The sequence below is a fragment of the Oryctolagus cuniculus genome, chromosome 1 (assembly GCF_964237555.1).
Source record: "Oryctolagus cuniculus chromosome 1, mOryCun1.1, whole genome shotgun sequence".
NCBI classification, from domain to species: domain Eukaryota; kingdom Metazoa; phylum Chordata; class Mammalia; order Lagomorpha; family Leporidae; genus Oryctolagus; species Oryctolagus cuniculus.
The window spans coordinates 18,959,400-18,975,874 of record NC_091432.1 but is presented as its reverse complement, the minus strand read 5'-3'; the positions used below and the strand labels follow the sequence as shown (position 1 = coordinate 18,975,874).

Below are 16,475 nucleotides of genomic sequence, written 5' to 3'. Positions count from 1 at the left end.
TAATTTTTATAAAATGTTTAACTGATGTAGGTGGAAATTCTAGATGCCTCAAGCAAAAATTTTCAAATGAGACCCCTTATCATTTAATTATGAAAAAAAAAAAAACAGCTAATACTTTGATGGTACTTATGCTTGGGAAGAGAGTAAAAAGAAATAGTTTTGGACTTTCCCCATATAAATTAGGGCCTCCTGAGTCATTAGTAGTTAATAATGGAAGGCTTCACACAAGTTTAAAGCCTGTAGCTAAAATGAGTGTATGATTATATATATTACAGGCATAGAGTTTTATAAAGCCCAAGAACCTTTGAATGTAATCTGTAAATATTCTTGGTTGGTTGAGCAGAACTTTAAATAAATGGATAGAGGCTAGTATGCATTTGAGCATATGTTCCAAACATCCTGCTAAGGTTATTACAGAGGCAGAGTCACAGACAGAGGGAGAAACAGAGAGAGAGGTCTTCCTTCCACTGGTTCACTCCCCAAATGGCTGCAATGGATCTGGCGGGGCAGATCGGAAGCCAGAAGCCAGAGCTTCCTCCTGATCTCCCACGGTGTAGGAGCCTGAGCACCTGGGCCATCTTCTAGTGTTTTCTAAGGATGTAGTTTATTATCAGACATACTGTTCTTTTTTTTTTGTTTTTTTTTTTTTTTTGACAGGCAGAGTTAGAGACAGAGAGACAGAGAGAAAGGTCTTCCTTTGCTGTTGGTTCACCCTCCAATGGCCGCTGCGGCCGGCGCGCTGCGGCCAGCACACAGCGCTGATCCGAAGCCAGGAGCCAGGTGCTTCCTCCTGGTCTCCCATGGGGTGCAGGACCCAAGCACTTGGGCCATCCTCCACTGCCCTCCCGGGCCACAGCAGAGAGCTGGACTGGAAGAGGAGCAACCAGGACAGAATCCGGCACCCCGACCGGGACTAGAACCCAGTGTGCCGGCGCCGCAGGCAGAGGATTAACCTCGTGAGCCATGGCGCCGGCCAGACATACCATTCTTAATATCAAAGCAGGAGTAACTGAGGATGAGTCAACAGAACCAAGGTTTTGATTCACAGTTGCTTTCACTTGCTGAATGCATGTGAGGATCATGCATTGTATACTTAGTTGTCCCTTAAATTGTTCAGTATAGCATGACAAAGTTATAAATGCTTATCTCAGACATCTGAGCAAGACATGGACAGTTTGAGGAAAAATACAGCCTTATTGGTACACATTAGAAAACTTAATCCTGATCTTGTTGTGGAAGTCACACAAAGCAAAAAGGAAAAGCCAGACTTAAGTGCTTTTCCTTTTCCAAGAGGGCAGCTAAGGTGCTCACATATCTTTGCCCTCTGGGGGTGCAGGTGTGCTGTTTTTATTCTTTAATAGTTCACATAAATTAAAGCCTATTCCTTTGCATTTAAAAAATAATATAAAATGACACTCTCCAGGTTTTATTGCCAGCCAAAAGCTTTGAACTTCTGTCTCATTAAAGTTTGATAAACTGTAAGGATTTTCCAGGGTTGGGTGGTACACTTAACCACAGAGAGAACATGGGACTGATAAAGAGCTGCAGGTGAAGGAAACCACCAAGGAGCAGCAATTAGAGCTTCCAACTTGGCTGTGGGTTGTGTGAAATTCTCTGCAGGGGGACCTTTTCCCTATCTGCCCGGGGGCCTTTGTGCTCCTTCCCTCCACCTACAGATTAAAAAGAGCACGGGGAGTTTTCTGTTTCCTCTTTGTGAACTAGGAGGAATGGGTAGGGTGAATACTTTGTGGTGGGATGGTTCTTTGTTTGGAAAAAAATAAAAACCTTTGAAATTTGGGGACATGTTATAACTTCACACAAATGCTGACAGGTATGCAGGTGGAGATAGGAGAGAGAGGCAAATTCACAGGGACACAGATGGACTTCATCTCTCAGGTCATTTTACTTTCAATATGCACTGCTGCCTTTGTGCTGGGGTAACATGAAGATTAATTTTTGCACCTGTAAGTGATTTTTAAAAATTTTTTATTTTATTTGAACAAAATACAGAGAGAGGTAGAGTCAGAGAGAGAGAGAGAGGTCCTCTATTCTGCTGGTTCACTCCCCCAAATGACTGCAACAGTCAGAGCTGAGCTGATCCGAAGCCAGGAGCCAGGAGTTTCTTCCAGGTCTCCCACATGAGTGCAGGGACCCAAGGACTTGGGCCATCTTCTACTGCTTTCCCAGGCCATAGTAGAGAGCTGGATCCGAAGAGGAGCAGCCAGGACTCAAACCAGCGCCCATATGGGATGCCAGCGCTGCAGGCGGCTCCCCTATAAATGATTATAATGTGTTAATGATGAGGTTGTAGGCCGGCGCAGTGGCTCACTAGGCTAATCCCCTGCCTGCGGCGCCGGCACCACGGGTTCTAGTCCCGGTTGGGGTGCCGGATTCTGTCCTGGTTGCTCCTCTTCCTGTCCATCTCTCTGCAGTGGCCTGGGAGTGCAGTGGAGGATGGCCCAAGTGCTTGGGCCCTGCACCCCATGGGAGACCAGGAGAAGCACCCGGCCGCGGCGGACATTGGAGGGTGAACCAACGGCAAAGGAAGACCTTTCTCTCTGTCTCTCTCTCACTGTCCACTCTGCCTGTCAAAAAAAAAAGCATGAGTTTTAGTATTAAACAAAACTTGGTTTATATGTTGGCTTCCCTGATTACTAGCTGTGTAATCTTGAGCAAATTAATTCTGTAAATCTCAGCTTTGCCATTTATAAAGCAGAAACATAAAATGATCTATCATAGGATTTTTGTGAGGATTAAATAATGTGTGTGAAACAGTTAGTGAGTACCTGACTCTTAGGTAGTTAATTGTGTACATGCTCAGAAATGGTGTTAGTGTTTATAATAATAAACTAAATGTGATTGGCAGATAAACAGATATGGTTCTCTCTCTGGTGCAATGTCTCTTTTTCAAAAAATCACTCTAGGAGGACAAAAGCGCTTTGATATTAATGGCTCTGAAAACATTTCTCCTGTAAAGTGCTTTCACATTGACTTTTTTAATCCCTGGAGCAAGAGAGTAAAAGCAGCAGGATTTGCTTCTAAGTAGAGCTCTTTCATTTCTATCATCAAAAAGAAAAAAATCCTGTACTAGCCTTAGGTAGAGGTAAGTCATAAAAGGCCAGGAAGGAATCTTTTTGTAAGATGAGGTTAAGCGGGTGGAAGAAAGGAAGGGGAATACAGTGGAGAAAATAGAGTTGATGTTAATGTTAGTATGGCCATTTTCCCCTCCCCATTTGATATGTACTTACTTAAACTGATTGTTGTCTTGAAAACAATTAATGCCAGAAATTAGCATGTTATCTCAGCTTCACTCTCAGTTTTGGCCATTTCTTAAAAAAAAACAATTTTCTAGCCAGATGCACTGTTGAGTTAATGAAGCACTGATTTCGTTTTTGTTTTCACATCTTTTTTGCAGGGAGGAGTGGGTAACTTCCAGTGGTTGGCAGTCGTTAGCTTTGGGAAGCACTCACACAGATAGAACAAGTCATGGAATGTAAACATGGCCTTCTCCTGGGCTTTAGGCTGGTGCAAAGGTGCTCAGATCTTGGATCACTGCAGCCCGTGTTGTCAAATGAAGACTCTTGAATTCAGCTCGGTAGATAAACTTATTTCTTTTATGAACTTCACTAAACTACCAGGACTTCAGGAATAGTTTTTTGAAGCACCCATTTTTAGCTAATTCCTCCATATTTTGCTTAGGAATTAAACTGTGAAAGAGGCAATTGTCCACCTTGGCACCAACTTTGTGGAATTGGTTTCTAGTAAACCGTTCGTTACTTTTGGGTTTTTTGTTCTCACTGCCCCCAGAAGAAAGCAGTGTTCTGATTTTTTGGATGGTGAAAGGGAATGTGAATTGGACCCTTGTGTGTAAGATGTACTGGGACACAACTGTCATATCTGAAAATAAAATTAGGAAAGGAAAGAAGCATTTGTTGAATACCTGATGTGTAAGACGTTCTGGCCTGTGTTGCGTAACTAACTCTTTGAGATGAAGTTTTAAGAAAATATATTAGGTGGGGCCACTGCCTGCTGTGCCAGCATCCCATGTGGGCATGGGTTCAAGTCCCGGCTGCTCCACTTCCAGTCCAGCTCTGTGCTATGGCTTGGGAGGGCAGTGGAAGATGGTCCAAGTCCTTGAGCTCCTGTGTCCACGCGGGAGACCCAGAGGGAGCTCCTGGTTCCTGGCTTCGGCCTGGCTGAGCCCCAGCTATTGTGGCCATTTCGGGAATGAATCAGCCTCCTCTCCTTCTCTGTCACTGTAACTCTGCCTTTCAAATAAATAAATAAAATAAATCTTTAAAAATACAAAAAGAAAATGTTAGCAAGAATGCACTGTGTGCTGGCACTGTGATATTTTGCATACATTATCTTATTTAATTCTCATAACCTTGTAGAGTAGATAAGGTAGGATTATCATCCACATTTTAAAATGAGAAAATAGGCTTGGAGAGTAATTTGCTCAATGTCACTGTGGGAAGTTATAGGACTGAGAATTTAACTCATATCTCTCTATTCTCAAAGCCCAGGTTCTTAACCAGTGAGCTTTAACTTCAGGGTACGTAAGAAGCTCCAGGGGCAGGTCTTGTGGTACAATGGTTAAGACACTGCCTGGGATGCCCGTACCTATATCAGGATGGCTGGGTTTGAGTCTTGGTTTCACTTCCAATCCAGCTTCCTGCTTATGCAAGACCCTGCAAGGCAGCAGATGATGGCTCAAGTGCTTAGGTCCCTGCTACCATGTGGGAGACCCAGATGGAGTTCCCAACTCCTGGCTCTGTCTCCTTGCCTATCATATAAGTAAAAATACACTTAAAAAAAAAAAAAAAAAGCAGCAGCAGCAGGGATACTTGTAAAATTACTAGGCTCCAGTTAGAATTTTTTTTTTTTTTTTTTTTGACAGGCAGAGTTAGTGAGAGAGAGAGAGACAGAGAGAAAGGTCTTCCTTCCATTGGTTTACCCTCCAAATGGCCACTACGACTGGCGCTACACCGATCTGAAGCCAGGAGCCAGGTGCTTCCTCCTGGTCTCCCATGTGGGTGCAGGGCCCAAGCACTTGGACCATCCTCCACTGCCTTCCCGGGCCACAGCAGAGAGTGCAGTTAGAAATTTAAGGTTCCTAAATTTGAGGTGGTATAGATTATAAATCTGCATTTTAACAGGGTATATGCAAAGTATTTCAGACCAAGTGGTTGATTGACCATACTTTGAGAAATAAGTAGAGTTGTTTATTGCTCTCCACACAGGATACAGAAGAAAACAGGTGCAGATTAATGAGCTGGCCAAGATTAAGCTACCAAAGACAGAGCTATGATTCAAACCCAGGTCTAACTCTAATACTTATATTTTTTATTAGAAGCCCATGAGTAATTCATGCATCTTTCATTCATAACAACTGAAGAAAGCATGAGAGCCAATAAATTGAGCCACACAGATTTAATGATCTTGTTATTTATCCAGGTTAATAACTTACATATATACCAATATTGAGATTGTTATAGTCTTTGAACTTTTTCAGTTACTTTTTTTGTGATTTAAAGAACTGAGTTTTCTTTCTAATCAGATTATCCCTGCTTCAGGGGTGGACCCCCTGACTCCCTGGGGATAAGTATCTTGGACATGCAGACATGGGAAAAGCTAGAAGGAGATGTAAAGAAAAGAGCTGTCAGGAGTGTCTGCTAAATGGTGCTGAAGTGCCTCTTCAGAGCACCCTCAGCATTGGAACCACGACTGAGGGTGAAAGCTGAAACCAGTCAGATGGCAGTAGGTCGCGTTCTACAGCAAATCCCATTCTACCCTTTGAGGGCCAGCAAGTTTGCTTAGCTTAGCCTGTTCCAGTCCACTGGAATTTCTAGGACAGAGCCAACACCTTCATTGATTTATATGGCCTCCTACTGGGATGGGAGAACTTTGTTTTCTTCTTTTTCCTTTTTAATCTCTCTTTGTCTCTTCCTTTTTGTTTGCAGCACAGCGACATGTCCTTACGTACATGGAGGATGCAGTGTGCCAGCTACTAGAGAACAGGGAAGATATTAGCCAATATGGCATTGCGAGGTTCTTCACTGAATAGTAAGTACATGAATGCCTTGATAACAGGGTGAGCCAAGAGGAGGCTTTTGGAAGCAGGCGAGGGTACATGAAGAATAGAGCAGGAAATGCTGATTATGTTGTGGCAGGGAATGCTTAGTTTGGGTAGGTTGGTTGAGGGCTGCCCACACATGTTTTGGAGCATGCCTTTGGTACAGCTTGTTTTGTCCAATGATATGTCTTGTGAATGATTGTGATTATAGCAGCTTAACAACTGCTTGTTTGATCTATCACATCTGGTTCTTTAGATTCCTTTTAAAATTTTAAACTTCCTCCTTTATTCAAAATAGTCACTCTCGTTTCTTTTAGTTGGTGTTCATTTAGCCGGTGTTTTTCATGGCTGACTTTTCTCATGGAGTTGTGCAGGATGATATTCCTCTGCATTTTTCTTTCTATCTATCACTTAATGATTTAAGAGTGTTTCCAGGAGGTTGTCTTTTTTATTATTATTATTATTTTTTGACAGGCAGAGTTAGACAGTCACAGAGACAGAAAGGTCTTTCTTCCATTGGTTCACCCCCCAAATGGCTGCTAAAGCCAGAGTGCTGTGCCGATCTGAAGCCAGAAGCCAGTGCTTCTTCCTGGTCTTCCATGTGGGTGCAGTGCCCAAGCACTTGGGCCATCTTCCACTGCCTTCCTGGGCCACAGCAGAGAGCTGGACTGGAAGAGGAGCAATCGGGACAGAATCCGGTACCCCAACTAGGACTAGAACCCGGGGTGCCGGCACCTTAGGCAGAGGATTAGCCTAGTGAGCCGTGGTGCTGGCCTCCAGGAGGTTGTCTTTAGTAGGTTATACTTTTGAAAGATTATGCCTCTTTGTAAAGTATGTTTGGGTGCAATATATAAAAGTAAAAGTGATTATTACTTTTAGAATATCAGTAAATTTTTTTTACACTGAATGAGATAATCACTTTAAAATACCTTCAAATTCATGAAAGGATTATTAAAAATATGAAGCTTTGTTTTCTTTTTTTTTTTTTTTTTTTTTTTAATCTTTTATTTAATGAATATAAATTTCCAAAGTACGACTCATGTGTTACAATGGCTTCCCCCCCATACCGTCCCTCCCACCCACAACCCTCCCCTTTCCCACTCCCTCTCCCCTTCCATTCACATCAAGATTCATTTTCGATTATCTTAATATACAGAAGATCAGCTTAGTATACCTTAAGTAAGGATTTCAACAGTTTGCTCCCACACAGAAACATAAAGTGAAAAATAATAGATGATTTTTTTTAAATGATGATGAAATCAGATCAGACCTATTGTCATGTTTAATCCCAGTGAGAGTCAAGTTGGGAATTGATAATTTCTTTCTTTTTTTTTTTTTTTTTTTACAGAAGATCAGTTTAGTGTACATTAAGTAAAGATTTCAGTCGTTTGCACCCCCATAGAAACACAAAGTGAAATATACTGTTTGAGTACTCGTTATAGCATTAAGCCTCAGTGTACAGCACGTTAAGGACAGAGATCCTACATGAGGAGTAAGTGCACAGTGACTCCTGTTGTTGACTTTACCAATTGACACTCCTGTTTATGGCATCAGTAATCTCCCTATGCACCCGTTATGAGTTTCCAAGGCTATGGAAGCCCCTTGAGTTCTCCGACTCTTATCTTGTTTAGACACGGTCATAGTCAAAGTGGAGGTTCTCTCCTCCCTTCAGAGAAAGGCACCTCCCTCTTTGAAGACCTGTTCTTTCCACTGGGATCTCACTCACAGAGATCTTTTTGCCAGAGTGTCTTGGCTTTCCATGCCTGAAATACTCTCATGGGCTTTTCAGCCAGATCCGAGTGCCTTTAGGGCTGATTCTGAGGCCAGAGTGTGAAGCTTTGTTTTCATTAACAGTGTGCCATCACATATTTATACAGTCATTTGGATTCTCTTCCCTTTTTTTCTGATTTATTGGGAATACTCAAAGAATCAAGAATCACTTCCTACAGATTTCCTTCAAGGTGTATCACGAACTCATGTCCATCATCTTTGAACTACATAGACACTTTTTTCCCTTTCTGTCCTCCCAAGGCTCCGTGGAGATTATACCTCTATACTAATGGCCAAAATTTGGGTAGCTATTAGGGGAATACTTGACCCTCCCTTTGCTGAACTACAGTTCTTGTAAATAAAATGTAGATTTCTTATGGATCGGAAGGATGACTGGGAAAAGCAAGTTTTCCGGGAGAAGGACTGGTTTCTTCTCCCAGTCTTCTAAGGGAGAATGATTAGAGAGAGAAATATTGCTTGTTCTTGTGGAACGGGCTGGAACCATCGAGGGGGCTGCGAGTGGAGACTGAGATTGAATAGGCTTGCTTGCGTTTGCAGACCTGACAAGCCCAGGGGTCGAGTTTCTAGGCCGTTTAATCTGCACCAGCGCTGCTGAGGCTCCTGCCAAGTGAAATACAACTCCTCTGGGGGTAATGCTGCTTCCTGGATTTCCCCACCAATCTCCTTTATAAGTCTTCTCCTTATTTCACTGGTTCTCTGAGGATAGGCATCATTTCTACCTTACTTTTGTATTCTCTGTACTTAGCACGATGTTTAGGTAAATATTTGTTAAATCTATAGCTGCATCCATATTTTAAGTTATTGTATACCATCTACTCTTATTCTTGATCTGGTTAGGAGGAGGACTGTTTTCTTGTTCTTCCTTCTCTTTGTTGAATCTTTTTGGTAGAACTCTATATCTGTTATTTAAGAAGCTGTATACTATGTGTCTCACACTCCAAGAGTGAACCCTGGTGGTCTCTGTAACTGATACTGAACGCTAGAGAGTCAATAGTAAGGGTTATAGCTCTTTCAGAATGCTGTTAACGATAGGTAGCTTCTATCCATTAATATACTGTTGAAAAAACATCTTAAGATTTTTCCATAGTGCTGATAGAAATCTAGTTGCCAAGTAAGCTGTTTTTGTCCCTAGGAAACTAAAACTTACAAAATATATATAAGAGTGGCACATACTTGACACGTCTATAACTCTAAGACATCAGATTGGCCTGAAGTGGGTTATTTCGAGAAGCAAAAAGAGAAGCAGCATCAAAGTTCCAAAAACTTTAAAAAAAAAAGACTTGCAAGTTGTAGCTACATGACATTGGGAAGTCATCCAAAAAGTAGACAAGGCAACCTGACTAATTTAAGCTCCTGATTTTACTTTGATTGTGAATTTGATTTCTTTCAGATCTCAGTTTTCACTCATTCATAGAAGCAAAATGAAGTAAAAAAGGAGGAAGAAGAATTTTTATCCTTATAAGTTTTCCCTGTATAACCTTGGGCAAATTTCTGAAATATAGGCCTCAATTGCCTCTTCTATGAAATGGGTTTAATGAAGCCCTTACCTGCTAATAAAAATAGCATAATATGGGTAATTATATATTATAATAGGCAGTTTTCATTAAACTTGTACTTTGTCTTAACCACTATCCTTCTTTGAGGTAGGTACTATTTTTTATTTATTTTTTTTTGGACAGGCAGAGTTAGAAAGTGAGTGAGAGAGACAGAGAGAAAGGTCTTCCTTTCGTTGGTTCACCCCCCAAATGGCCGCTACAGCCGGCGCTGCACCAGTCCGTAGCCAGGAGCCAGGTGCTTCCTCCTGGTCTCCCATGCAGGTGCAGGGCCCAAACACCTGGGCCATCCTCCACTGCCTTTCCGGGCCACAGCAGAGAGCTGGACTGGAAGAGGAGCAACCAGGACAGAATCCGGTGCCCCAACTGGGACTAGAACCTGGGGTGCCGGCGCCGCAGGTGGAGGATTAGCCAAGTGAGCCACGGCGCCGGCCTGAGGTAGGTACTATTAATATCTCTATTTTACAGATGAGGAAATTGAGACTCTTCAGTTAAAGGCTCACAAGCTAATAAGGGCCAGAGTCAGGAATCAAGCCTCCTCTGCAGTATTCAAAGCCACTGTTCTTTATTTCTGGTTCTAAAGGCACTTAACTGTCTAAAGTTTCTGGAGCCCTGACCAGAAAAACTTTTTGAGATCTCTTCTAGGTATAATTTCTGCAATTCTTGATTTTCCCTTATGAACTATACTTTGCAAACTTATCAGCTTTGTCTGGTGACCTCAGTTCATTGCCAATTATATGCTTTGTGTTATTGTTTTGAGGAATATAATTGTTGCTGGCTCTAAACAGCAGGAAGCATGATTTAAAAAAAATGTCCAGGTAAAGTTGCAGACTCTGATGTGTCCTGGCTCAAGCTCCCCATTTCAAGGAAATAAATAAAAATTTTAAAATAAATAAATAAAATATGTTGTGTGTGTACTTCCATCTCACTATTTCAACTTTATACCTTTAACTATGGGTGATGTAAATCTAAACAATAATAAAGTACTCTTCAGAATTGTTTTTGGAAGGTTTTCCTGCCAAAGGCCTTTCTTTTGTGGGTGTGCTTGCCCTCTCTGCTGTCGCCCGTTGGTTGTGGATGTTTTCCCACAAGTCCATGATTGTTCTACCAAATCTAGATAAATTGTAAAACACCAGTGGTTAAGCCTTCTTGTGTGTGCATCTGCAAGGCTGTGAGCTCTGTAGATCAGATTCCTCGGGACACTAAATCCCGGAGGGTTTTCCTTTATGTTGTACGTAACCTGTACCGCTGAATGTTGTCCTTCAATGATTGCAAGGTAAGAGGAATTAATATTTAGAGGTTAGCACCTCTAAACAGACCAAGAGTCAGCGCCAGGTCAGGACTTCTGAAGAAGTACATCCAAGAAAAAGAGGCAGAGTAGCTGACACTTAGAAACCACAGCAGAGGGTGACCAGGTTCTTGTGGTAAAGATAAACTGAAAAATATGGCTTTATAAGACATTGAAAAATAATGATGAGAGAAAAATTGGCTGAAATCTGAGAATTCCTATCAGAATTGGGAACTGTTCTTCACAGGCTAAATTGATAGTTACACCCCTGTGGCATCAGGGAGCTTGACGTCCATTTCCTAATATAGAAAAGAATGGTACTCTGTGGTCTTGGCTGGTGGGCCCAGAAGGGCTCTTTCCTATGATCAAGTGTCCTGTTTTTGTTTTTATAAATGATTATTTTAGTTCCTTGGTAGTTTACATGATGACTGTTTTGTTTGTAAGGGAAATAAATATGCAGATTACCTTCATTGATAGGAATTTATTTTGAGGATAAGAACACGAAACAGCATTCCTTCGTGGATTCATTTATTCACTAATTATTTTTGAGTACCTACTATCCATGTGCCTGTGTGTACTTGTATCAGGCAGTGGGACTGTATTAGTAAGCAAGAGAAATGACCTTATGGAAATAATGTTTTAATGAGGGATATAGTCAATAAACAAGCATACAGATAATGATGAGAATTGCTAATAGGTAATAAGTACTGCTACTAGGGGCCAGCATTTTGGTGCTGTATAGTAATCTGTGGTTTGCCAGGCATCCCTTATCCAAGTGCTAGTTCAAGCCCCGGTAATCTGCCTGCAATCCAGCTCCTTGCTAATGCACCTGGGAAAGCAGTGGAAGATGGCCCAAGTGCTTGGGCCCCTGCACCCATGTGGGAGACCCAGATGGAGTTCCTGGCTTCTGGCTTTGGCCTGGCCCAGCCCTGGCGGTTGCAGTCATTTGGAGAGTAAACTAGTGAATGGAAATATTTCTCTCTTTTTATCCCTTCTTCTCTCTTTGTCTTTTTTTTTTTTTTTTTTTTTTTTTTTTGACAGGCAGAGTGGACAGTGAGAGAGAGAGACAGAGAGAAAGGTCTTCCTTTTGCCGTTGGTTCACCCTCCAATGGCCGCTGCAGCCGGCGCACTGTGGCCTGCGCACCGCGCCGATCCGAAGGCAGGAACCAGGTGCTCCTCCTGGTCTCCCATGGGGTGCAGGGCCCAAGCACTTGGGCCATCCTCCACTGCACTCCCGGGCCACAGCAGAGAGCTGGCCTGGAAGAGGGGCAACCGGGACAGGATCCGGCGCCCTGACCGGGACTAGAACCCGGTGTGCCGGCGCCGCAGCTCACTAGGCTAATCCTCCGCCTTGCGGCGCCTTTAAATAAATAAATCTTTAAAAAATTTTGAGACAAAAAAAGATGTATCAACCTTAAAATATGGGCAAATGCTTAATTATCTATAAAACATGTCACTTTCACTGTTAAATTTATATTGACAAATGTATTATTTACTATGTAGTATAAGTACAGTGGTAGAAGCTTTATTTGTCAGTTTTTAGAAAAGGACAATTAGTAATTTCATTTTGATCTCTATTAATCATTAGAATTCAGTTGGGAAGTTACATACCTTTTTAATAAAATGTTTCAGCATCACATTCATTTGTTTTAATTAGAGTAAATCCCTGAAATGTGAACTTCCTGAATTCAACTCTTGTTGAAGAAAAGGAGTTTCTCATACTGTATGTTCCTGAGTCACTTAAAAACCTAGAATATAACTCTTATGAAAACAGCCCATGGTTATAAAACATGTAGTATTTCTTCTCTTTTTTTAAAATCAGGTACTCTTAAGTGCTAAGAAAAGATGACCCACTTCTTTCGTACATAATCTGGATCAGGGTATAAACTTTCAGTCCTAGAATTGGCAGATTTTCTAGGATTATCCACCATCTAGCATTTTAAGTAATGTTTTGGGTTCTTCTTGTGTCTATGGTAACGGAGGAGCAGAGAGTTGGGGCAACAAGAAACACATCAGAACAAATGAGGGCTTCACTGCTTCCCAGGCTCATCGCTTCCGTGCGAGACGGTCTGAGACTTCTCTGCCCTTCCTACTCCGTGGTTCTCCCACTTACTGTTGTTAAATTGAGCCAAAATATGGTGTAGTAAGGTAATGGTGACTAATCCTATTATAATTTTCTAAAAAGGGGGTAATGCTTCCTGTATGCACCCCACTACCACCTTTTTTCCATAGTTCAATCTTAGCTGGAGTTGACACATTGTAACAGAAAATTACACATTTCTCATTGTCAGCATTTGGATTCTCAGACTCAGATAATTGCCAGGAATAGATTTTTGCCTTCAGTTAAAGCAGTCTTGTCCTCATTATTACTGGCCCAGACACTCCTGTTAAGCCATCGTTGATGAAATCTGCAGAGAATTTTGGTTCTTTTCTGTATTACCAGAGGTATGCTATAGCAGAAGGACTCTTGGGAGCCACAGCAATGAGTTAAGAGTCACCAAAATTTATTTTGTAACTTGAAAATCCAGGGTCACTGAGGATACAAGAAGCTGCCTATTTGTGTAGAATCCATCTCTCTTCAGTCCCTTCATGTTATAGGTACAGGAAATCATCCAGCAGCACTTGACCTGGTAACTGAGGAAGCGATTTCACAGCCCACTGGTCCCCTGATTCATTTAGAAATCAGAGTCAAAGGTTATAGAAGTAATAATTGGGCCCAGATTCTGCCTGTCAGGAAACCTTATTTCGTCACCCCCTCCCATCTACAAGTCAAATGTAGCTGTTGTTAAAGCATTCAGTAAGAGGAAATGAAGGAACTCCGTCCTTGGCTGAAATATTCTCAAGATCCAGTAATATTATTTCTGTTTTCATGGGAGCTGCTTTTGCAGCTAGCTAATATCAAACTTGTTGTAATTCTGCACACTGAAACATCTCCCATTGGAGAAATAACTTGATTTATTCCAATCTATAAATAATGTGAAGAATCTTTCCTTGTCCAAATTCTGATATTCCTTCTCATTCCACCGCTCTGATAATTCCCTGAGTACTCCTCTGGCAGTCAAGTGGACACACACAAATCTGAATTAACAAATTGTTGTGTGATTATTAATGCACAATAGCTCATCAAAAGTTAAGAAACTTTACTTCACCAATAACATGACAATTTAAAATGTTCAGAGCTTTTAATTTCTTCCATAATTTCCTCAGAAGGCCTGTGGTACTGGCAGTGCAGGCCTGGCACAAGAACAGGAAAAAATGATACAATCTGGCACCTTTAACTAGAAGGTCTTTAGTGAATGGGGAAGGGGTGGAGGGGACACAGGGGAAGGAGGAAGGACGGTTAGGATTTTGGCAGCCACACAAAGGTTCTTCTTCCCTGAGAAAAGTGGAATGAGAGTCAAATGAAGCCTCTCTCTGCTGTTGTGATTTGCTAAGATGGTTGTCTGCCTCTTAGCTCCCAGTCCTATGGCAGGTGCGTCCTTTCAGTCAATGACTTCCCCACAAAACAGATTATTTATCAGGATCTTTCAAGAGGGGTCATATTCAACCAATTTCCTGTCTGAAGCTGTAACTGTCTTTTCTTCAACTGTCAGATGTGGTGCTGACTCACACAACAGAAACTGTCTAATCAGAAAATGACATGAACCTGTAAATTTATTTTAGAACACATTAGTTCCAGGATTACTAAGTTCTGGGGCTGCAGCAATATAATACTATGATGAGAAAAGTTTGGGAAAAGCATTGTTTCCTGGATGACCGTAGAAGCAGCTTTGAATCCCATCCCTTTGTCATTAAGTAACATCAACAGTAAATGTCCTTGTTAAGATCCTTGTGTTAACTTTTCCAGGTCCAGGCCTAGATCTTTACTAGGGGTGATAAAACCTGTCTCATATAGTTGTTATTCAAATTAAACAAAATGACATGCATGAAATTTCTTGAAACAGTTCATGGAGCAGGGCCAATGTTGTGCATTGTAGGTGAAGCTGCCACCTGTGATGCTGGCATCCCATATGGGCACTGGTTTACATCCCAGCTGCTCCACTTCTGATCCAGCTCCTGCTATTGAACTGGCGAAAGCAGCAGAAGATGACCAACTGTTTGGGGCCCTGCCACCCAAATGGGAGACCCAGAAGAAGCTCCTGGCTCCCAGCTTCAGCCTGGTCCAGCACTGACCATTGTGGCCATCTGAAAAATGAACCAGTGGATGGAAAATCTCTCTCTCTCTCTCTCTCTCTCTCTCCCTCTAACTCTGACTTTCAAATAAATAAATTAATTAATTTAAAAAAGAAGTTCGCAGAAGGGTCCAAAGTTGCGGCACAGTGTATTAAGCTGCCACTTGTGAATCCTGCATTCCCATATCAGAAATCTGGTTCTGAGTTCCGCCCACTCCACTTCCAATCCAGCTTCCTGCTAATAAGTCAAAGAAGGTAGCAGAAGATGGCCCAGGTACTTGGGCCCCTGCTACCCATGTGGGAGACTAAGGTGGAGTTCCTGGCTCCTGGCTTCAGCCTGGCCCAAACCAGCTGTTGCAGCCACCTGAGGAGTGAACCAACAGATGAAAGATCTCTTTTTCTGTCCCTCTCTTTTTCTCTGTCACTCTGCCTTTCAAATTAAATGAATAAATAAATAGATCTTTTTTTTAAGTTCACAGAAAATGGAATTAAAAGATAAGTTTGGTGCAAGAAATTTTGAAATCCATGCATACCAGATATCTTCAAAAAGTTCATAAAAATGTGTATTATGAAAAAACTGTGTCCAGATTTAACTTTCTGTGTCATTTCTCTTTTGTCCTAATTTTATGGATTTTTTTTTCTTCTCTCTGTGGATCTGTTGGAAAGCAGTAGTCTTCTTTTTAAATAGATCAGAATTGAAGATCTTGAAGACATTTTAATCTCTCTGATTTTCTGTAAGTCTTCTTTCTTCCCCTGCACTTTGTGTACTTTTTTGGAGACTAAGCCATTCATGCGTCCCTGCGTAAATAGCAGCCATTTAGTGCCCGCCACTTCACTTACCATATTGTTCATTCAGACAGTAGCCTAAGGAAGCTTTCTTCACCTGTAAGCCGTTTTCTCGCTTTCTGTCTGTGCCCTCTTTCCTCTGTCGCCCACGATCAAACATTCAGGGCGTCCTGGGAGAGCTGAATCGATCAAGGCTGCCCAGCTCTGGTCGTTCCTGCTCTACGCTGAAGCAGGACCGGGATGTGTGTGGGCTAATGAAAAGCAGACGTTCTCTGCGGAGGTCACGGCTCCTCACACTGGCAGGCTGCTCCAGGAAGCTGTTTATCTGTGCTTGCTGAGCCAAGCTGCGTCCTCTGAGCAGCTGGAACGTGTGGAGAAACCACAGAGCACAAAGAGAGAACGGTACACATGCAGTTCCATGCAGGGAGAGTGTGTTCACGCCACGCTGCAGTTCACATGTGGGGGAGAGTTGTTCATCTGCACACCCTCATACTCCACCTTCCGTGCAGTGTGTGACCCCTCAGGGGAGCTGAACCAAGAGAACTGCACTGCTGTGTCCAAGTTGCCCTGAGCATCAACTAACGTGCCACGAGAGAGAAGAGATACTATGGAAAACTTGATATGTAAACCACCTTTTCATGGCAGAGTTTCTGGAGACAGAATTGATGTTTAGCATCTTAAAAGATACACGCCTGGTCTCTAAAGCAGCCCAGACACTCTGTGTTTTGCATGTTTTTGCCAATGTTTTTCTTCATCCCTTTTTCAGAGATTGAGGGCTGCAACAGAGCTTCACGTGTACTCTGCATCAG

General features: G+C 42.1%; 1 protein-coding gene across 2 annotated transcripts in view; it reads left to right on the top strand.

The window, feature by feature from the left end:
• The window catches only part of CSTPP1 (centriolar satellite-associated tubulin polyglutamylase complex regulator 1), a 240,313-nt gene that overhangs the window by 35,717 nt on the left and 188,121 nt on the right, over positions 1-16,475 (top strand). For both annotated transcript variants that reach the window (XM_051852833.2, XM_002708863.4), the window contains exon 2: positions 5,964-6,066. In XM_051852833.2, the coding sequence (XP_051708793.2) occupies positions 5,964-6,066 (103 nt within the window). The remainder of the gene's footprint in view (positions 1-5,963; positions 6,067-16,475) is intronic.